The sequence below is a fragment of the Vidua chalybeata genome, chromosome 1, assembly GCF_026979565.1.
Source record: "Vidua chalybeata isolate OUT-0048 chromosome 1, bVidCha1 merged haplotype, whole genome shotgun sequence".
Taxonomy (NCBI): domain Eukaryota; kingdom Metazoa; phylum Chordata; class Aves; order Passeriformes; family Viduidae; genus Vidua; species Vidua chalybeata.
The window spans coordinates 93,190,269-93,213,231 of record NC_071530.1 but is presented as its reverse complement, the minus strand read 5'-3'; the positions used below and the strand labels follow the sequence as shown (position 1 = coordinate 93,213,231).

Sequence of the window (22,963 nt, the reverse complement as noted above, 5' to 3'; positions counted from 1 at the left end):
GAAAACCAGCATAGCAGGAATGTGAGTCTGGCACATGTTGCAGCACTTTTTGTTGGTCTGGTAAATGAAAAGCAGTGAAAACGGGAAAATCTGAATATTTTTTAAGATGGCCTGTTAGGATCCCTACACTGTGACTTCCTTGCCCAGTTTAGGGCAAGAAATAAGAGTATTTGGTGAAGTGCTGCATGCAGGAAGGGGCTGGGTGACAGCAAATGTGCCCCCCACATTCCACATGCATCTGGGAACAAGACTGCAAGAAAGGGCTGAGAGATGGGCACGTGAGAAGAAACAGTGATTTAAAAGCTCTGCAGGTCAGAAACAGGGTAAAGTAACCACAGATTACTAAAACAGATGAAGATTTATAGAAATCGTCAAAGGAATGCTGTGCCCTTGGCAAGCGATGAGAAAAAAAAAAAAACCCAAAAAACAAAACCCCTGAAAGGTGGCTGAGCAAAAGCAGTTAAATGAAAACCATCTTTGCGAGCGAGTGTGAGGAGGAAAACAGCTGGCAGGGGCTGCTGTGCCTTGTGCAGCCCGGGCTGGGGCAGCCTGGGAGCAGCCCTGGAGCCTTGGGTCCTGCCGGTGCGCGGAGCCGAAGTCTCCGCTCCGTACAGCGCAGCACGGGCACGGAAAGGGGAGGCAAGGGAAAAAGGAATTTTCTCGAGCTGTCCCAGTCATGCCTCAGCTCTGCTCTGGGGGAAACGGGCTAAAGCTGTAACTAATTTGGAAATAGCAAAAAGGGATGTGTATCTTAAAGAATATACAAGAATGGACCGAGTTGGATTTCAGGGAAGCTTGATTGAGAAGCGTTCACTTTGAATAAATTATTAAGTGCTATTAAGAAACAATAGCAACAAATGATACATAATTTATAAATACTTATGTAACATTCTATTTTTCTACTAACCATCGAATACAGCCAGTTTCTCATACATTACCCCAAATTTTTGCCTAATTAATAAGCTATCCAGAAACTGTCCATTTCTCAGATCAGAGTGGGTTAAAGGTGTCTACACTGACCTACAAAAGGATGGATATTTAACTCAGGTTGAGAAAAAACAGCAGAAATCAGATTTTTTTGGAAGAAATTTGAAAGGAATCTTTGCTAGCAGTAGTCTCTTTGGTGATATAAAAAGCATATTTCCTCATATTAGTGTATTCACCTTGTTTCTATAATGTGTTTAATGCAGGGTTGAAAATATGGGAAGGAATGGAACAGCCAAAAAGCAGCTTTTCTTACAGGTGAATCAAAAAAAAAAAAAAAAAGAAGAAGCAGTAACCTACTATTTCTAAATTCTTGCAGAACAGAAGAAACAGAAAAAATACTAGCTTCACTCCTCAAATAAAGTAACTTTTGTCCTCAATGTACCTGTTAGCTTCAAAGACAGGGTAGATGAGAAGAAGAGGGTTGTCTATTCATGTGGTGGTGGAAATATGAACAGGATCTGCAATGGCTGGGGAAGGGAGAGGGGAAATCCCTTTAGCTCTGCTGGTAAATAAACCCCTGTTTTGTGCTTTGAAACATGTATCTTCATTCTTTGTTAATTCAGTATGGGTTACCAGCTTTTATCTCACCCAAAGATATATATATATATATATATATATATATGTATAAATTCATTTTCATTGAATTCTCACTCTAGTTACACACAAATCTGTAGGCATTATTAGTTTGAAGAGTCTTTATTAATATAAAAGAGATGGTAATGAAACATTTGTGCTCCCTGAAGTAAGCATAAAATAAACTCAAGCAAGTTTAATGTGTACTTCTCAAATGGGCATCACAAATACAACAAGTACCGAATTTAAAATTAAGACTAAAATTGTTTGCTGGTTTCTGTCTATTGAGAACTTTGTTTCTTAAAAAAAAAAAAAAAAAAAAAAAGAAAAAAAAAAAAAAAAAAAAAAAAAAAACACAGAAAAAAACCAAAAATTGACCAAAGAAATTGAAACAAAAAATTTCAAAAAACTGGACTGAAGACCAATCCTCCAGCTACTGATTAACTTCATGCCAGTGCACTGGCCTTGTTGCTCCAGATGTTGAAGCACTAAATCATACAGATCCAGCTGCTGGATTTCAAGATCAATCTTTACATCGAAACATCCCAAAAGGGCTGTTCAGCCTCTGAGCACCCCGGGGATGCTGTATCTCCACAGCCTGGCCTTGGCCATCACAGCAGGAAAGCAAAGCTGCTGCATTGCTCGTGCTAAGATGAAAAGAGGAAAGATCAAGTTCATACAAACATTGCCTTTCTCAGCTCTCTAGACTTTATTTTTGCAGTTTAACTTACAGCAAGCCTTCCAAACACAGTGCAAGCCCAGAACATGTGGCAAATGTTCATTTCAGGTCCGTTTTCCAATACGATGGAGCCGGTTTGTATTTGGGCCATGTGCTTTGATCCTCCTACTTGGAGTCACATGAAAAGTCAACTCAGTTCTTGTTTTTTGCCCCTAAATTCGTGTTTATTCCCATCACTGCCATTGACACCTGCCCAGCAAGCCCGGAGAAGAGATGGGTGGCTTTTGTCTGTTAGGGCTTTGTGCTCCTTGCTTAGATGGGCAGACGATCCTAGCACATGTAGAGCAGCAGAGAACTGGTTGCACAGGTCTGCGCCGTGTCCTGAGCTTCTGTACATCACGACTCGATGTTTTGGGCAGGATTGTGTAGGAAAAAAATACCACTTTCAAAGGCTCCCAGTGACTAAAAGATGCTGACTGAAGGGAAAAGGTCTGTTAAAATTAAAAAGATCCTTGGCAGAAGACGTAAAGAAGTTAAGTTCCTTCGAGATTCACTAATTAATAACCTACCTAATTAGTCAGAGCTGCTAGCAGAGGGAGGCGGTCCACCGATTTATTTCAAGGAGGGCGTGGTGGAAACTCTCCTCCCAAACCTGGCGATCTGTGGTCTCAAATTAATGACTCGCAGCACTTTTCAGATCCCAACCCTCTTTCAAGAACAATCAGCGCCGTCTGGAAAACTTTGTGCGGGTCTCTTTTGAGGCGCACAACGGGCACCTCCGAGCGCCGGGGGGCACCCGGGGAGCCAGCGGCGGGCGGTGCCGCGGGTGCGCTTTGTGCCGCTTCCCGCACCAACTCCCGCCGCGCCGCAGCCCCGCGGGGAGCGCCGGAGCCCCGCGGCCGCCGCGGGAGGGGCGTGCCCGGGCCGAGCGGGGGCGTGCCCGGGGCTGTCCGGGGCGTGTCCCGCCGGCCCCAGGCGCCCGCCCGCCGCCGGCCCAGCCGGAGCGCGAGCCCCGCGCGGATCCCTGCGGCCGCTGCCGCGCGCGCGCGCCGGGAACAAAGTGGCCGCGGGAGCGGAGCGCGCGGCGCGAGCGGGGCCGGGGGCGCGCGGGAGGCGGCGGCGGCGGCGCGGGAAGGGGGAGGCAGCGGGGCCGGGAAGATGAACCGGAGTTTCAACAAATCTCAGACTCTGCGGTATCTGGAGTGCAGCGCGGTGGAAGTGAAGAGTAAGGTGAGAGGACCGCGGCGCGGCCTCGGCCGGGAGCGCCCCTGCCCGGTGGTGCTCCCGAAAATGAATGGAGCCCCCCGCCCCCTTCCCCCGTGTCTCTCGTCCCCGCCCGGTGCGGCCGGAGCCGAGTCCCGGGCTTAGCCCGCAGAGCGGGGACGGGCTGGCGGCGGCCGGCGGAGAGGCGGGATCAGCGCTGCGGGCGCAGCTCCCGGCGAGCCGCCCCTGCCCGGCCGAGGCGGCGGCGCGACCCTTCCCCGCCCGCCCCCGGCGCGGCGCCCGCCGCTCCTGCTCCGTCTTTTGTTTCGCCGCGGGGACTCCGGCGATAACTTTGCGGGGCGGCTCGGGAAGCGCCGCCGGCCTCGCCTGGCGGGCGGGCTGGGGCTCGGCCCGGGGGCACCGGGAGGCGCGGCGGCGGTGCCGCTCCCGCCCCGCCCCGGGGCGTTTCAGCCGCCCGGTGCTCCGACCGGCTCCCGGTAGGCGGGACCAGTGCCCCGACGCGTTCTGAGGAGAGGAGCGGAGGACCGGGAGGGAGAGGGGCCGGGTCTCCCCGCCGGTGCTGCCGTAGGTGCGAGCCGCAGGAGCCGGAGGGGAGACCTGCGGGAAGCTTCCCCCTCCTGCGGCGGCTGTGTCGGGATGCCGGCCCCGGCGGCGGCTTGTGCACGCTGGTGGTGCTGGGGAAGGAGCCGAGATCGGCTGGGCTGCCGGAGCTGGCCGCCGCAAGGATGGTGTCGGGTGGCTGTGCCCGGCGTTGGTCGTGCTCAGCTCTCCTCAGGAGACTTTGGTCGCTCTCGGTTGAACCAGCACATCAAAATCTTGCCTCTGAGGGCAAAAATAAGTAGCATTTAAGCAAAACTGAGAAATCTCCCTGAAAGCCCGTGTTTTATACACATGTAACAGGCAATGTGTAAGTAATGCAGAAGTTGAAAAGAGTATGGATAACGTTAACCTTTCCTGGAGTCCCTGATCACCTGCTCAGATGGTGTTGGAGGTGGTGATTTTGGGACTCTCTGCTTGGTGCTGCTCATTTTTGTCCATTTTTGCTGTTAAAATTTGCATTCAGATCAAATGGCCTTGAGGAACACATAGAGCAGAGATGGCTTCACTGGGAGAAGTACCTTGTATCCAAGGGAGCCTCCAATAATTTCTAAACATGGCACCTGAAATGTGGATCCAGGCCCTTATTTCCTAACCTGCTGTTGCCAATTGAAAGGGCTCAACTAGCCTAGAAAGTTCCATTCTGCTTCCATAGCTGGAAAGTGTTGGTTCAGCTTGATCTGGTTCTGAGATGTAACTCACCCACAACATTCCTTGTGGCTCCCAAACGCTCCAGATCCTGTCTTTTGAATTATTCCCCTTACATTCTGTGAGTGCTAAACTAAAGCCTTGACCACATATGAGAATTTTTAAGTTCATCCTCTCTCTTCTACTTCAATGTTGCCATAACTTGAGTTTGTTCTATTAACAATTAGAAAGTAACCATGTAATAACAAGCTCATAGCTTCCCTTACAGCTGCAGGACTTCTGTAAGTGAATCCTACCTGGTTCTATAGACACAGGGTGATGTGTAGGGAGATTGTAAGCCTAGGAATAATTGTGGATTTTTGGAGGGAAGGAAAATAAACTTGCATGGGTGGGACTAAAGGCCTTCTGTAGCTCAGGGTTGTCACTGCTGATAGCCCAGAAATTAGTATGGAGAACTCCATTGCATTGGGAGAAAACTTAAAATAGAAGCTAAATTCAAAGTACCCTGTTGAGGGCCTACACCCAGCGATGATCTGTGAACCTGCAGTGTGTGTCACTGGAAGCTGTGCTGTTGAATTTCCTGGTGCTCGTGAGTTTTACTGTTAGCATGACTTGGACACAATAACAGCTAGGCTGTTGATGTAGCAGACTGTCAGTGCTGACATTGCACGATGGTTTTATTTTGCCTGTAAAGCTCGTAGGCTCCCTCTCACGGAGTTACTCTTCAGTGATCTGAAGGAGGTCCACTTAAAAGCTCTTGGCCAATGGTACCGGGCAAGGTGTATAAAAACCTGATACCTCTTACAAAAACACGATGCTCTTGTAGGGTGGGTTGTGATGCTGGCAGCCTTGTCCCTGTGGATCACTGTGTTGTTGTACTGTAATCATCTAGAAGTACAGAGCGTTGAGATTTTTTGTTTGCATGGACTATCTGAGGCTGGGGAAACCAAAAGGCTCAGTAATGCTACTTTTGGTAGCCCCATGTAGTCAACCTTTTAAACACTTAGTTGCTTGTGTTTTGTAAGTATGAAGCCTGTCTGGGCTTGCCTGAGAACTTGAAAGTTGAGTCTGAGAACTCATGATTTTGCAGCTATCGCCTGAGAGCACAGGCTGCCAGGTGAGTGGAGGTGGGTGCAGCTCAGCCTCTGCGCCAGGGCATGCTGCTGGCCGGGGATCAAGGGATTCTTGGTGGCTTTTCAAAGGCTGGGGAAGTGGCAGTCCGTGGGCAGGTGGAATCCCTTTTAGCAGAGGAGCCGAGTGTGAGAGAGTGCTGCTTTTACACAATGGTGTGAAACAGCTTTTCTCCTCTGAAGATTGAGTTTGATCAGAAGGAGCTCTGGGAAAAAATGGTTGTGGGGTGTTGGATGGGAGATAGTCTGCAGATGCTGGGGTTTTGATATCCCTGCCTCTGTTATGATAACCAAGTGGTTCCTTCCTTAAGGATAAACCAGCATCCTGCTGGTGTCTTGCATTAGTCACAATTCAGAAATGTATCCTGTGAAATTTGATTTTTCTGGATTTTCTGAATTTCTTTCATTTTCTCCAAAAAACAAGTTCTTGAAAGTCAGTTTGTGCCCTTGATTATTGAAAGGGGAGAGTTTGTCAGCACTAAGTACTGTGCTGGGTAAGATACTTCTCTGGAAATCCCCAAGTATCCTTAAGTTATAAGGTTCTCAATGTGTGCCAGAGGGTTGTTAAAAACAAAGAGTGTGTGTATCTGTGTGTTGGAAGCGGTGGAGGGGGGGGAGAGGAGAAGGAGAGAGCATCTTGATGGCTGAACTCATTCCAGTTTTCAGCATCCTTCTTGTTCCATCGGGTCAAAACCTGCAGGCGGTATTCCCCTTTTTTTGTCCAGTAGGCCTGTGTGGTTTGTGGATGATTGGATTTCTGCGGGTCTGAACCAGCCTGTAGCTCTGCTGAACCTAGCCTGACCCATCACCCCTGCTGGGAACGTGGCCCAAAGCATGCTTCAGCTCACAATTCTTGTGTCTGTGGATTTTTCATGTCTGTGACTTTGTGGGGGCACACTGTCAGTGATCTGTTCTCTGGCTCTGTCATTGCAGAAGGATGAGGTTTGTGGCACTGTGTTGTACCTTTTGGTGTATACCAGGTCACTTTTTCTCTGGATTACTGTGTTACAAAAGCTTAATGGGTCTCTGTGCTGCAGCAAATACTGAAGGGGAAAACCCACTGCCATCTGTGCACACCTCTATTTCACACATGGCAGTGGTGGAAACTGCTGCAGTCGTCTTCTTTAAGAAGTCCCCTTCTGTCCAGCTGCCTGCTTTTTCCCTTCCTCACCCTCATCCTCAGAGAGCTGGCCTTAAAATCAAAACACTTTAAAGCTTATTGTTAGATAGAAAAGAGGAAGGGTAAAGAGAAACCTGCTTAGAAGTTAGCACATGTCATAAGAAAATATTAATTGAATTGTAATTATACCTTAGCCCTTCTATCCCGTCTTTCATGACAAAATAAATTAGAAGCTCAGTTCTTATCTAGGTGTTGTCTCTGTAGCTCAGGATTAATGTTTCAGCCCTTTTAGACAGGATCTGAAAACACATTATCTTGCTGGCTTAGAACAACTGTGTATTCTCATGTGTCTAGTACTCACTGGCTCCTTTTCTCTGTTGGGTGACAAGTGAAGTATCTGTCCCCTCTCAAGAAACTGCCTCTTAATCTCTGAAAAAGGTTTCCAGATGACCCTTTCTCTCCCCTTTTTTCCCCTTTTACCAAGAGCTCCAGTGCCTGCAATGTGTGGGGCTTTTTGTGTTTGTTTTGTTTGGGATCTTGTGGCCAGAGGCAGAGTTTTTAACCTATTTTTCATTTTCTGTCTTTAGCTTTACAGAGAGGTTACAAGCTTCTTTGCCCATGAATATAAGCCTACAGAAGACCAAATGCTTTAAAAACAGGAATTCCTACATTAGTGATGGAACTTCTCTTGAATTATAACTCCATGTAGCCAATCTTCTTTTGTCTTGCTCTGAGTGAAAGGAGATTTTGGTTTTTTGTTCCCTTGAATGCTATACTCAGTTTTTCAAGTAGGAGGGCAACTATGAGCCCAAATGTGAATTTCTTTTCCAATCTCTTAGATATTTTGGAATAATAGAGGTACAAGATTGCCTTGGGCCTTCAAATGATAGCACTTTAAATTGTTTATGGAAGTGTGTTTTGGAGGTTTTTTTTACTTTGAAACTGACAGGTCCATGTTTCTGGCTTAAAAGCAGCAGAGTACTGTTTTTTTGTTACTACTATATGAATTCCTGTGAACTGTATGTACTAGTAAGAACAAATTTTCATGATTTCAAAGTTGGCTAAATGTACTCGTTGTTCCCTGATAAAAGTGCTTTGCAGAAGAACCCTTTGTTGTTGATGAACCCTCTCGGACAATGGAACTTTTGATAGTGGCTGAGGATTGTAAAAGCACAGCTACCTGACTCACGTGCTGACTGTCACATTTCTGCCTTATTAGTAGTGTCATGTTTTCTTGCATTGCAAACTACTTTACAAATTAACAATAACATGACTAACATCCTACTACCATAAGCAAACCCATTAAGATAAACAGAACCAGTTAATTGTAACCATATTTTTTAATACTCTCCTTTCCTATCCTGTTTTGACTCGCATTAAATGTTGGTGTTTAGATGGATGCCGCAAATGGATTATTAATAAATTTTCATTCATTTTCTGATGTGTCCTGAGTAGGCATGATAGTGTTACGGTGTTCAAAGACAAAAAGCATGTTTGGGATCAGCTGTGCTCCATGCTCTTACGAAGTCACTAGCAGCTGAAAGACTGTTTTGGTCTGAGGCACATGTAGCAGTCAGTGCTTTAGCAAGCCTGCCCAGCTGCCAGATAGATGTAGCATTCAAACAGATTGTGGGTGCTTTGTCCTGCTCACGTGTTGTCCCCCTTTCTTAGAAGAAGTGTGCCTGTGCTGTTACATAAAGATTGATGGTTTGAACCTTTTGCATCTTCCTCCCTGCCAAAGTTGCTGCTATTGTATGACTGTTGCTGGACATGACTGTTCAGCTATGGCAGTGTATATATACCCATTGTGTATTTGAAATGTGTAAAGTGTAACATCAAGCAGTGTTAAAATTGCAGCAATAGCAGAAAGAGCAAGCTTACTCTTAATAGCCCCCTCTAAAGAGATTTTAAAGGTCTGGTTCTGCACTGTCTGGTGTTAACTGACAGAGGTCTACAAATGGTGTTTTCCAGCCTTGTGTACTTTGATTTCACTCTAACCCTCAAGCTGTACAGGCCTTCTGAAGTTTTGAGAGAAGTTTTCCATGTGTAGCACACTTCAAAATAGATCAAAAAGCAGTGCTCTTTTTAAATGCTACAGAATGTTAAAACAGACTTTAAGTCTGCTTAAAGTTTTTAAGCAGTACTTTAGATTCTTCCAAGTTAAGGTCATACTTGTCATACCTGGCATAAAACTAAAATAAGTGCAGTAAAAAGCTCTGTAGCCATCTGATTTAACTTCTGTTTTTGAGCTTGAAAACATATTTGATTATATGCAAACCAAATGTGGCACGGACTCAGAAAACCGCAGTGCTTCCCCCTCTCAAATGAAGACAGTGTGCCACAGTAATAGCAACTTGAGACAGTCTGGATTGTTGCAAAACGTGTCAGGAGAAAGAGACTGTAAACATTAATCTCTTAAGACGTGTTGCCTCTATTCCTTTCCCTCCCAGTTTGCTGGGCTTTTCACAGTAGGTATTGTGCCTATTTTGATGTGCTAAATAGCACCTACTAAACTTCTGGTTCCTCTCTCATTACAAACAAATCTTTGTTCTTCATAGTAGGATAGCTTTCTGAAGTGGTCATACCTAGTAACCCTAAGTCTGTCTGCTAGGTGCCATGAGAGAAAGTGACCACAGCTTTCAGCTGAGCCAGGACAGCAGGTCCTGTGCATGCTTGCTGCCCTTCACAGCCCAGAGGCCAAACCTTTCAGCTGAAAAGTGTGGCACAGACAAGTCATCTGGGGATGGTTCTGTTCAGGTGGCAGCTGCAGCAAGCACCAGTGCAGTGTAACTCACTTCTCTGACATGTACTCTGGCACTGTGGGAGCAGTAGTGCCTCTAGGAGATACAGGGAAGGCTGGACCATTGCTTTGAGCTACCTGGTGTCACAGAGCATGCTGTGGTGGGAGGATATGCTCTGGTGCTCAGGTTTGATGTAGTTTCAGGTCTGTCTTGTCACAGAAAGTTGGTAGTTCCTCCAACAATGTTCCTGAAGCAAGTATATTGGTATGGGTACCAGCTGTGCTAACTGGATGGATGGCACTGACCAGAAGGCTGCCGTCTTGTGTTCCAGTATTGTGTTCCAGCTTTCCCATTCTTGATCCTGCCTCCAGCTTCTCTCCTGTTTGTAATACATTTTAGTCTAGTAACTTGGGAATTTCTGATCTGCTTAAAACTTCATCCAGCCAGTCTGTCTTATGTGAGTAGTCTTCTCAAATTTAGTCTCACCACACTGAAACAGTCCTAAAGGACACTGAACAATGGACATTTCAACTTTAAAGAGCACCTCAGAAAATTAATGTTGTTTACAGCCAAGTCAAAGGAATGCCTCCTGTGTGAGGTTAAAATAGCTGTGCAGGCTCTGTCTAACAGGCTCCAGGAGTAGCCACCTCCAAGGAGTGCTTCAGAGGTGTAATTAATAGTGCCTTCCTCTGTGGTCCCTTATCATTCCTTTTCTGAGAGACTTTGTGTGCACTTAATCTGAGCTTTTAGGAACCAAGAAAGGTTTTCCAAGGATTCACTGCTTGCCTCTAATTACCTTTACAATGGCAGGCCATGAGTTAAAAGATGAAATGTACTTTGGAAGATGCTGCCTCCCTCTACGTGAAGGCAAAATCTCCCTGTACGGAGGTATTCCCGTTCTCATTGGAAATGCCTGAAGTTAATTCAAGCAGAAATGGCTGGTGTGGTACACCAGTCCCAGGGCCACCCAGCCTTGTGCCATCCCTTCTGCTTCCTCCCTGCACAGCTGTTCCAGTCCCCCTTCAGGTCTGGCCAGGGGTGTGTGTACATATGCATCAAATTACTTCTCTGCAGCTGTTGCTGGCACTGAGCTCATGGGGAAGCCTCTGGCGGCAGCTAAAAAGGTCTTAAATAAGTTTGCAACCAGCCAGAGCCCTTACTGGTTGCAGGTTTCCTGTATCCTTGTAGATACCTCTCAGTAAATGTTCTGAATGTGGTTTGCTCTTGCTGGAGACCTGTAGTAGGACAGGGCTGCATTTCTGCAGGAAGCTAGGCTCACAGGGCTATCACAGTGTTCACCAGACCTGACTGCTTTGTCCCTCCAGGTGGCAAGGTGCCAAATCTTCTTTTTCTCCCTCGTGCTGATGGTGACATGCCATGGATGTATGCATCCTGTGCTGTATTTGTGCTTGAGCTCTGTGATGTGTCAGAGTGTGTGTTGCACAAAAATACAGGACCACATCATTTGCAAACAAACTCTGGTTTGTTCCCAGAGAAGCAGGGGACTGGAATCAAAAAAGGAAGATACTGCCTTTTGGAAAGGTAGACTTGGCACTTAAATCACAGATTTATTTTAAAGTCTTTGCTTTCCTGCAAACAATTGTTTCTTGAAGGAGAGTGGCACTGGGGGTTTAAATATCAGGAGGAGAGACAGTGAGGAAAGCTGGCCGTGTGCTGCTTGGAGGGAGTGCTGACAGAGATGGTAGGGAGAAAGCAGCTACATGGGTGACTTGATAGGAGAGGAACTACTGGAACAAGGCTGGCAAAGAAAGGGATGATGGTTCTAAACAAACAGGCTGAAAAAATTGTTTTTGTGTATAACTATTTTCACAGTCTGCCATGCAGTGGTGAGGCAAAATAAGCAGTGTAGTGGTCTAGTTTTCAAAAATTGTGAAATAAAGTAAGTGAGGCAGGGGAAAGGGTAACCTTGGCTTTAAGTTGCCCTTGAGCTGACAGCCGAGTATCTGTGGGACTGAATGTGAGGTGCATCTTGGGAGTAGAAGGTGGTCTGAGGGTGATGGGAACAGAGAGATAAGAATTTCTCTTCTGAGTAGATGCAGAAGAGAGGAAAGTGTTGTCCTGAACTGAGCCTTACAGACCCCTGGAGAGGGTTGAAGGTGTTGCAAAGGTTGTTCTTGAAACAAAATCAGATGTGAAACATTGTGTCAGAGAAGCAGGAAAAAGAAGGGGAACCACTGATTTTCTCTGGTAAAAGCAACTATTCTAAGCATTTAAGATACTAAAGCATGGCTGTGTTTCCCTGGGAGGGAAAAAAGAGGGAATAGAAGGAAGAGGAGTAGAAGTATGGCATGATGTCAATCAGGAAAAAAGTTTGGAGTTGAAGATAGTGAAACTGTGTCCCTCATGGGATTTCTATGAAGGGCAAACAGAAAAGAAGCTGTCTTGCTCTTGTGACTTTCTCTTGAAAGAAATAATGAGATCTGAAAGGGCATGAAATCTCACACTTTCCACTAGCTCGATCATTTTAGTGAAGCAGAGCTGCTCTGGAGCAAGCCATTGAAGAGAGAACTTGTTGCAGAGAACATCTGCTTGCTTGGTGGCTTCTTGCCACTAGTGACAGCCACTCTGAGGCTGGGAGCAGAGCCAGAGAATGCTGTGTGAGCTGGGAAAGGTGTAACAGGGGGAGAAAAAAGAAACCAAGAAACAGAGACATGAATGTGACAGCAGAGCTCTGAAGTTCCAGGTGAAGTCAGCAAGCACAAAAACATTTACATTGTCTTCTCTCCTCCTTTTTCTTGCCCCCTGCTCATTTTCACTGATAAAGCATCCCCGATTAGGTCTTCCCAGTTTTGAAAATCTCACATGCAAGCAGAAATTACAGTCTATGCAGGGATGAAAGTGTTTAGCCTTCTTTCTGTTCTTGATTTTTTTACTTCATGAGAGAAGTAGGTGGCTAATGTAACTCATGTTTATTGCTAAATGTTGCTCTTTGATGTCTTCTTATTACAATAGCCTGATTTCAAAGTCAGCAATAAACTAGAGGGATGACACCTCATAAACATAGGGCTTCATTTTTGGCTCCGTAAACATCTTGAAACTTAAAATTTAAAGAAAAAAAAAAAGAGTTGCTCTCTTTTGCTTGCAAATAACTCCTTCATTTCACAAAACAACAGCTCTCTAAGTAAACAAACCTCAAAATCCTGCTCCCTCATCTCCTCTGACCTCTTGTACCCTTTAGCCAGAAAAAAAGCCAAAGAAAGCAGTTGATTGCTTTTGATCAGCCTGTGTAAGTTTTGATCAGCTAGCTGTGTCTTCACAACTTTTATCAGAACACTTTTCTGGGCGTCTGTTTTTGTTTGGGGTTCCTGCCTGATGTGTTGCATTTTGTTGGGTGCTTTTTGTCATCAAACTGCAGACAACAAATGCAGTGATTGGCTGATACTTTGAGGAACTTGGGGTGGAGGTTATTTTTGTGAAACAAAATGTACAGTTGTTTCTAAGTTGTTTTTATCAGTCATAATAAGCTCTGTCAGACTAAATTCTTTTTAAGTTCCCTGTGTTCCTCCTGTCCTTGACTTCTGCAATACTGGATGCAGTATTTGCATTAGTTAAATAGGCCTGAGTAATTTACTTCATTATGGAAAACTAATCTGCTTGTTAAAACTGTTAGTTTATCAAACAGTGAAATACAGTATTGTTCTGGCAGAGACTTTGCTGGCAGACACCAGTCCTTGTGTATCTTTCTGTGAAGGGATATGATAAGATGAACTTTGTGGCTTAGAGAAGCAGATCAGTCGTTTTGGCTATCAGAATTTCTAGTTTCTTTAAGATACACGGTGGATGATATTTTGAAATCCTGGCTGAATACAACGCAGAGCATCCAGTCTCCAAGCTGAGTGGCACTGCAAACCCCATTATTACTGCCATACTCTCTATCAGCCTCATTAGGGGGATGATGAATGAGCTGAAGCAGTGTTTTCCCCTCTTCTGAAAAGACAGACAATGGTTGCTGCCTGTGTATATACACAGTGTGAATAAATCAGCTAAACTGTTACTACAGTAATACTAACCTTTTAACAAAAAGAAAGACATTCTCATTATCTGCTTAAATCTCTTGACTCTTCCCTTCTCCTCTACAGAATCACCTTCTAGCTCCCTTGCCTTAAAAAGCTGGATCATGGAGAAAGCACAAGTGAAAACTTTTGCATTTGTTTACTACTGTGCTATTCCCAGGCAAATGAAATGGACTCTTGGGCTTTCCTAAGGCTGAACATGTGAACAAGTCAATTTGACTGGACAGCATTCCTGTCAGACCTCAGTGCCCCAAGCCTACAATGGCATTCCCACATATTAGGCTCCACTGATCAGCAGTTTCCAGTGTGCCTGCAGGGGCTAGGCTGGGAGGCTTGGCCCTTTTGCCAGCTGTCTTCTCATGTGGCAAATTAAGCTGAGCTTTGGGTCATACCAGCCAAGTGCAAGTAACCATAGTGCTCTTCTCTGTCCTTTTCCATGTCACTTTCCTGCTGGGTGCAATGTCCTGAGCTCTGCCTCAGCTGTGCTGGGCAGAGCAGCATGGATTCCCTCAGCAGACCATGGGTCCAAGGGGACTGTGTAGAGTGGGTGTTGTACTGCCTGGGGTAAGACTGAACAGCAACTGCTTCCTCCACAGTACCATGTGTGCTAATGGTCCTGAACAAACTGTCTGGTAAACAAATGGTTACTGGGATTGGCGTCTGAGTGCCCTGGCATTTTGGCTAAGGGAATCCCAAGGAATCCTGGGATCCTGTTCAGGTGTGCAAAACAGTAGATGCAACTCTAAGCAAAACCTACAAAGGTCTTGTTCCTTCCCCTTTAGTTCATCATGTTGATAGGTGTTAAACTTGACACTTGAAGATGGCTTTTTCTAGCTTGAATCTAAGAAAAAAAAAAAACCTTTAGGATACTTTTAAAATAAAAAGACTTAAGCTTTTTCTTTTTGGTTTTAAGTGTGTCCACAGAAGTAAGTTGCTGCTTAGATTTTTGTAGAAAGGAGTGGGCGGTGGAGGACAAAGGAGGACTTTTTTTCCTCCATTGGGACCAGCTGTGGTTTGTTCACTTTATGTGCATTTGGATGGGCACTCTGAAATCCAAACTGGAACTAGCAGTTAATATTACAAACAAGCAGCATAATTTGACTAAACAAGCTTTCAGATGATCACCACTAGGCTTTGATGCTCAAGAGTGGGATTTTCATAACTGCGGAAGTAATTTGAGAACATGCTTGTGCCCAAAGCCAGTAGAGTTATGTTGGCCTCTTTTTTTTCCTTTTTGCTTGAAGATGATTATGGTGGTGATTCATACTTTTGTTAGTCTCAGCAAAAGAGTGGCTTGCATGTATAGTTGATATAACAGCTGAGAACCTCTAAGCAAGTCATTCTCCATTTTGAAGAGGAATTTGTCTAGAGAAGTTTCTCCCCCTTCTTCTTTCTTTTCTATGCTTGTTAGTTTTATGTCTTTGGTTTCTAGCCCTGGTATTGGCTGGCTTTGCAAATAAGAACTTACATGAGGACCTAGTTACGGCCTTACTTGTTCTTGGATTTGTGGCTGTGGTTCCCTGCATTCAAGAGTGAGTTAGGATGGCTTTAGAGGTTTGGTTGATGAACAGTAGTTTACTCATACTATACAATCTGAAGTATTAAATGAAATGTACCAGAAAGGTGATTTAAGCTGCTTAGTCTGACTAGATGCCTGTTTTCATTATTGTAATTTCCTTAAACACAGGATCAAATTCTTCCCTCTGGTTCTTAACAGCATATTTTGTTTCTAATATCAGAAATAAGAACCACTGAAATCTTAATCTCAGTCACTTTTACTTACTTAAAACAGCCTCATGGATTTATAACATTTTCTGTTGTCTTGCGCCAAATCACACCCTCCTACCCCTGCTATTTTTTTTTTTTTTTGACAAGCACTTAATGGTCTGTAAAGCTTTAAAAATAAAAACCAGTGGAGTGACAGAAAAATTAAAGCCATGAAAACTAACTTTCCTTCTGCTGCATGGATTGCCAGGAAATTCAGGGGTCATGTAGAGTGAGTGTATTTTCTAATAACAAGCTGTGTGCTCACATACCATGCTTCTTTAAAGGTCTTGTGGTTGGGATCCCAGTGGTATTGATGGGAAACGTGCAAAGAATTTTTTTAAGGTTGTTTGAATAGCTGAATAACTTCTTTTGAAAGCAATAGAGTGAATACTTCTGCTTTGGAGAGGAATGGTTCTGTGGATGCCTGAGATGATGATAATGAATGATGGACCTTCAAAGTTAAGTCCTACAAATGCAGTTATCCTCTAGAAGATTTAATGAAAACTTAATATTTTAAAAATGTGGTTTCTTTTTACGTGGAACAATTGGGTGTACCTGTGATATCTTGGTAGCCATGGTTATGTTCTGATGGTAGGACCTAAAAGGCCACTAGTAGGCTTGTAAGCACCAACATGTGACTGTATTCACCACAGAATAGGTTTGAATAGTAGAAGTTGGACTTGATCTCAGAAGTCTTTTCCAACCTGGTTGATCCTGTGGCTCTCTAATTCTGTGAAGAGAGGTGATCTACACCTTGTTCAAATGTCAGACTGGAACGTTGGCCTGTGGTGACACGTCTGCTGATGCTCTGTTTGCTTTCTCTTGCAGTTTGGGGCAGAATTCAGAAGGTTCTCTCTGGATCGCTACAAGCCAGGAAAGTTTGAAGACTTCTACAAACTAATTCTTCACATTCATCACATAGCCAACCTGGAAGTGATGATCGGATATGCTGATGTGCATGGAGACCTTCTCCCTATTAATAATGATGACAACTTCTTCAAGGCTGTTTCAAGTGCTCATCCACTGCTCAGGGTTTTTATCCAAAGACAAGGTAAGATGCAGTTTCATTTCAGTGCCTCAGAGCGTGCCGCGGCAAGGGGAAGAGTGGATTTGTGGCACCCATTTAAAGGCTGAAATCATGTAAGAGGCATCTAGGAGCCATCTTGCTCTTCCTCACAGGCACTTCATTGCAGCTGGCAAGATGGCATGGCTTCATGGCAGGGAGAGGGACTGCACTGCTGCCTGTGTAAGGTGTTTGAAAGATACCATGCTGAGAATCACCATGAGCCCCTTTGCTGTCTGAGGTGAACGCACCTTGTGCTGCTGATACCCTGTCATCACCTGAGCATGCCAAGTGCACCATTCCACTTGGTGGAGGGAGGGGATCTTAGTACCATTACTTCACATTTAGCAATCTTATCTATCCATGTTGATAGTCAGTGTCACACCCAAGTTATTCATGCCCGTGTGTGAATGCACACAGATGTGTAGTTCTGAAAGGAAAAAAAAAAAATGTCACAAATGACATCTTGTTTGGCTGTGTTAACCTGGCAAACAGGCAAATGATGACTTTTTTTCCCCCCTCTGTCCTTACACTAAGGAATGCTAATTCTTCCCATTTTGAATCATCAAGCAAACATTAGGTAGAATTATCTGAATGTCAAGATGACATCAGGTTTAAGGCCTATTTGTTATTCTCTTTAAGAACCGTGTTTGGCAGTCTCTTCAGAAGATGATAATAAGGTGTCTTCTCACAGAGCTCCTTAAATCCCAGGGGAACCTAACACTTGTTAACACTTCCTCCACAGTTTTTTTTTTTCAGCCATGTAGTGATTTATAGCACAGGGCTTTTGGAATTAAAATCTTGTCAGCAACAGTTTCAGAAACAAGACTTGATTTGAGACTTGGAGCAGTCATGTGATTTTTTTTTGGCCTGGACTCTTGCTGTGTACTGAAAAGGATTTAGCAAGAGGCTCCAACCTGCTCATTGGTGTAGTGTGTTTGATTCGGTGTCATCAAATACATCCAGGGCTGTGTGGCTCCTGTCTGTTCAGAGCATATTGTCTGCCACCTTTTAAATGTGATTTTTAGATGCTCAAGGAGCCAATTGAGAAGAGGGTTTAGAGCAGTTTGTTTAGTTGGTCTGTCTATCAGGTAAGTGGAAATGTCTATGGGACAAAACCTGCTCCTCCTTCTTGTGCAGAAAGTGCAAATGTGTATCACAAATCTGATTAGGTCTTCTTGCAATGCCTGTTAGGGCTTCTTAATGTTCATGGTGGGTCAAGCCATGAGAAATCCTTTGCATGACTTTGTCATGCCTACTTCAGTTTAAGTTTATTCATGTCTCTGGATCAGTCCTCTTTAGAACACAGGTCCCGGGGCTCTAGACAGACTGCTGAAACCACTGACCTAAGCCTGCACTGGGAGGGGTTTGCCTCTGAAATGCTGATCACAGTAACAGGGAAATCAGAGAGCTGTTGTCTACATATAGAAAAAATTCTCCTTCTTCTTCTAGGAGAAGTGTGCTGGTTATTAAGGTTTATAACTTTTAACCTTAATGGGAAAGGGCAATATTTCCTTTTTAAAAAGCTTTTATTTTACCTGTTGCTCAGTGAAAAGAATCATGCTGACAAATGAAGGAGGACGGGCCTGTTCTTCCTCACATGTGGCAAAGCCTGAAATCTTTCCCAACACACTTTCTCCCTCTATAAAGCTGAAGAGAACAGTAGATTCTGGCCCATCCCTTTGCTTAGTGCTAACTTTCATAAGGAACTTCTGAGGTTAACATTTGAGGTTCATACTTGTGGATAATCCCCAACAGTCATGCTCATCTCCTTTGCTTAGACAAAGCCTTTAGAAATGTTTACCTTCAAGAATGAAGGTGAAATCTTTGTCTTTTTTTCCTTTGCTCTGGGGTGATAGAGCCATGCTGGTCGTTCTGTTGGAGACCTGCACAAGAAAACAAGGTGACTAGCACCAAGAAATCATCGTGCCATTCAAGGGAATGTGGTGTGCATGCACCCTAAATTCTGACTTCAGAGGCAGGAAATTAGCGTGACAGGGATGCTAGTAAAATATGTGAGCAGTGCTCTCTTGGGACTTTGAAGGAGACTGCAGAGCATGGGCTCTCTAGGCTGTTGGAGCAGGGACAACTGCTTTTCAGTGGGAGTAGTCCTGGGAGCTGGCTGCCAGAGGCTGTTCTCTGTGTTGTAGAGTAGGGAGAGTTTCAGGGAACAGAGCAGAAGTATGCAGGCACAGGAGGACTGAATAGTTGAAGGTCAGGTCTCTTTTTCTAGCAAAGCAAACTGTTTATCAACTGCATGATTAGTCATCCTGTCTGTTTTCCCAGTTTATAGCTGAGTTACCCTTTCTCTTGTCATGTTAAACACTTAAAACATTCTCAGTGTGGCCAAATAGGTAACTTAGTCTTTGCACAATAATCAAGCAACAGTTTCCTAGTTTGATGTTTTTCATCTGAGCTTAGTCTTGCACTTTTTCAGTTCAAAAGCCTTTCTCTCACTTGTCCCCAGAGGCAAACATTGTGCTCATTGCTGGGGCTCTTCATGCCAGGTTGGTGTCCAGGTATGGTATGGCTGTTTTATTCCCCTCTCTCTCTCTTTTTTTTTCTTTTTTTTTTTGTTCAAATCTCCTGAGCCTCAAATTTTTCAGGATCACAGTAGTCCCACACAGGGGGTGTTAGTGCTTATTTGCCAGCCATTTTAATAAGGCGTAGAATTGATGTTCCCATTGTGCTTGCAACAATTGCAGTTCATAGTTTTTGGGTCTTGAAGAATCTGGGACATTTTCAGGTTATGTTTGAGTAAATTCAGCTGTAGCAAATTTTTATAGCTCATAGTGATTTGTCTGCTTAAAGTATATGCTGCTCTTTTTTTTTTTTTTTTTTTCCTCCAATACCAAATTACAGTGTGGACAAAAGTCCTAATTAGAGTACCAGGCTATAAAAAGAAAGTAATTCTCCTTTGACTTGCTTTCCCAGGCTGCAAGTATGGGTCATGTCCTGTGTTGTAGACTGACGTGGCTCTTTTGGCTTTGTTAGTACAGTAGTGATTTACAACTGATGCTTTGAGCATGAGGATTTGTTCACTCAGCTGTAACTGATAGCAGACATACACAGAACTCCCTATGGAAGGTGCCTGCTGCTGTGGAAGGGAGAGATGTCTCAAAGACCTTGGAACAATGCAGGAACTTGAGAATGTGTTTGACTTGCTCCATAATAACTTTTGCATTTTACCCAAGACCTGCATCAAAGAAGAGCTTATCTGATGATGCTGATCACGTTTTTCAAGACTGTTTGGTCTGTGTCTGACTTAAACTACAGCACTTGAAACAATCTCTCGTATACTGCAAAAATATTTAAGTGTAAGCTATGAATTCAAGCAGAAACATAAACCAGAAAAACTGAAAGGAGTTAGTGTTACATACTGTGAATGCATTACATTATTTCTTGTATGATTAAATGGAATTAAAATATTATCAAATCTTGCTTTAATGCCTGTCTCACAGAGGCACAGTATGTGTTCAAACTGATCTGTATTGGAGCATTTTAAATAGAATGGAATAAATTGCAGAATTATAATGACTCCTTGAACTTTGCAGGATGGGTATAAGGATGTGAGTGGAGGCCTATCAAGTAAAAGAGATTTGAAAATTTCTCCTCTTTTGCTTGTGTTATCTACTGGGGTGTGTTCAATCTAGAAAGTTCAGAAACTCAAGGAAGTGTGGCAAAATGAACAAGCTGATCACCCTGTCAGTACTCTGTGCAGTGCTTTTTGTCCAAGTGGCATGTCTAGGACCAGGTAAAGAAAGCAGAGTGAACAGAGTGGTTAACTGAGCACACCACTGTAAATCAAGTCTAATGATTTCTGATACTGGCAGAACTGATGAAGGCTGCTGTTGTCCAGACCTTCACTTCCTACCAGGGTCAGCCGGGTTTATAGGGTTTGCATGGGCAGTAGCAGAAAATCTGCTGTAGCTCAAGTTGCAAAGGAGGTGGCAGAGGTGGTGCACAGCCTATCTAGTCTCATCCTGATGCCAGACTGAGGTTAAATGAGCTTGCCTGAGAAGCCTTTCTGATTTGTCCACAAGAGGAGGTATGTTCTGATTCTATAAAAATAACAATAAATTAATAAAGGGGAGGCACTTTGTCAATTGTAAAGCAAATTCTAGATCAAATTCACAATCTCTCCATCAGTACAGCTAATTTTAAAGCTTTGTAAAGGTTTAAATGGTTTTATTGTATGTGTCCTACAAGTAGGATGAAGCACTGAAGTGGCAGGTGACAAATTGGTATTTCAGGTTAACTTTGTCAAGTATTACACTTCCTGCAGGAACAGGAAAGGCGAAAAAAAAAAATCTGAACAAGCTGAAGGACATTCTAATAGCCATTACACTAAACCACACTCCACAGCAAAATGGAGCAGGGCCTTATGTCATAAATCAGTAAAACCACAAATTAACTGCAGCTGTTAATTGGCATGGATGGAAGTTAGAGAAGGCTGATGACTTCTGATATCTGTGTTGTCTTGCATTTTGCAGTCTTAGAAAACTGATAGTATGTAAAAAGCCATCAAGTACCACCTTCAGAAACTTGGTATAAGTGTCTTTTCTTTTGTAGTTATAGTTTTTAATAGTTCATTACTGTTACAGTAAACCAGCACTGAACACCAGTCATTGCTTTCCTCCTTCACTGGTTAAAAGTGCTGTCTACCATCGGTTCTCACTTAAAGCTTGATCCAAAATCAACAGGGGAAAAATGTGCATTTACCTGGTTGGGTTTTGGATTTGCCTTGTTTTAATGTAAAGATTGGAAGACGCTGTCTTTCTTCAACTGCATACAGTGACTAATATATTTAAACTGCTGTGCCATGCAATATATTTGTGCATGTTCAGAAGCAGTTCATAACTCTGCAATTTGTTATTTACCTGGCAAAGTTTTGTGCAGCTCTAAGTACCAACATCTGTGCTTAGCTTTCTTGTATTATAAAATCAGAGCAATCACACTCAGTTTTAAAATAAAAATGTGCTAATGGGAATCATGCCCAGGTCTGCCTGAAAAAGCAATGGTGGGTTGTTTTATTGTCTTTCATACTCTGAGCAGATAATCCCCAGGAATGGTTGTTGGCTGTCTAACCACATGTGTTAAAACACAAAAACTGGCTTTGAGGCAGCAGCTATTTCCAGCTACCTAAAACTTTTAACTCTCTGCTCAGCCTTCTAGAATGGGTACAGTTACAAAAGTTTGAGTTCAATTCCTTCACATCTTGTTTTTGCTTTTTCAGTAACCTTCCTGTTTGTTTTGCAGCAAAGGCATTTACTTTGTTTTCTCAAAATGTTGTATTTCTAAGCAAGAGCAATGTGATTTTACTGCTGTTGTCAAAGGTATTTGATATATTAAATAATACAGCAGTTTGCAGCACATATTAAGGGAAAATACTGAATTCCTTCTGCTCTTTCTTTTGGTTGAGCTGTGCAGATGTTCACAATGGGAGTGAAGTCTGGAGTCTGAGGAGACTAGAATAAATTTTATTAAAGTGTGCAGAGAAGGTGATTTGAGGTCTTCAGTTTATTTGCTCCAAAGGAGGGTGGGAGGGTGAAGAAGAAACTCTGCTGACACTCAGTGTAGCTCATGGATGCACTGGAGGATGTGGCTCTGCTGTTGGTCAGACTGTCCCAAGGATGCTTCCCTGTCTCCTCTGCCCTGGCATTCATGTGACCCTGAGCTCCCTGAGCCAGCTCTTGGCAGAAAACAAGTCGCTCGAGTGAGGAGCTAGCATGGGATGGGCAGATTTAAAGCAACTTCACACTGCCATGGAGCCTCTGCTTCCTGGGAGGAAGAACATGTCTGCTTCTAGCCTTTGGAAGTGTGTGATTCCACTGGATTTGGAAAGGAGGAAAAGCATCTTGTCTTAGCTTTGACAAGATTAGAGGATGGTGGTAGATTTCGTGCCAACATATAGGAATGGCTGCTAGGCTTATATTAAATCCTTTCATGACTTTCTTCAGAAACTTTTCTGGTTTTGAGCTGGAGGGGTCTTTGAAAGCTTGTCAAACCAAGTAATCTTTGTCCCACTCAAGTCCTTTGATATTTGAAGATAAGTAAAATGCAGCTGTTTGTTCCAGTGAAGTCTGGCAACAAATTACTGTAGCTTCTCTGTTCCACCTTTCATGTGCAAATGATGAGACTGGGTAATCATTATCTTTCTACTGGTTTATTAAGCAACTTTAAAAACAATTTTTTTTTAATCTGGCTTGTCAGACATAAACAAAAAACAGGCTTGGATTTTGTTGCTTGCATGGTTAGTGATACCTGGTGCCTGAGCAGAGCCAGTGTGAGGCTGCTTCTTTCCTTCTCCTTGAAAACTCCATTTCTAGAGTATGAGGATATTTTATTTTCATCACCACTTACTTTTAATTGCAACCAGAACAGCTGCTAAGGAAGAATT

General features: G+C 43.7%; 1 protein-coding gene across 1 annotated transcript in view; it reads left to right on the top strand.

The window, feature by feature from the left end:
* The first annotated feature begins 3,371 nt into the window (after window positions 1–3,371).
* The window catches only part of PARD6G (par-6 family cell polarity regulator gamma), a 64,842-nt gene continuing 45,250 nt past the window's right edge, over window positions 3,372–22,963 (top strand). The window contains exons 1-2 of the mRNA XM_053943799.1: window positions 3,372–3,469; window positions 16,329–16,551. Coding sequence (XP_053799774.1) covers window positions 3,398–3,469; window positions 16,329–16,551 — 295 coding nt within the window. The 5' untranslated portion in view covers window positions 3,372–3,397. The remainder of the gene's footprint in view (window positions 3,470–16,328; window positions 16,552–22,963) is intronic.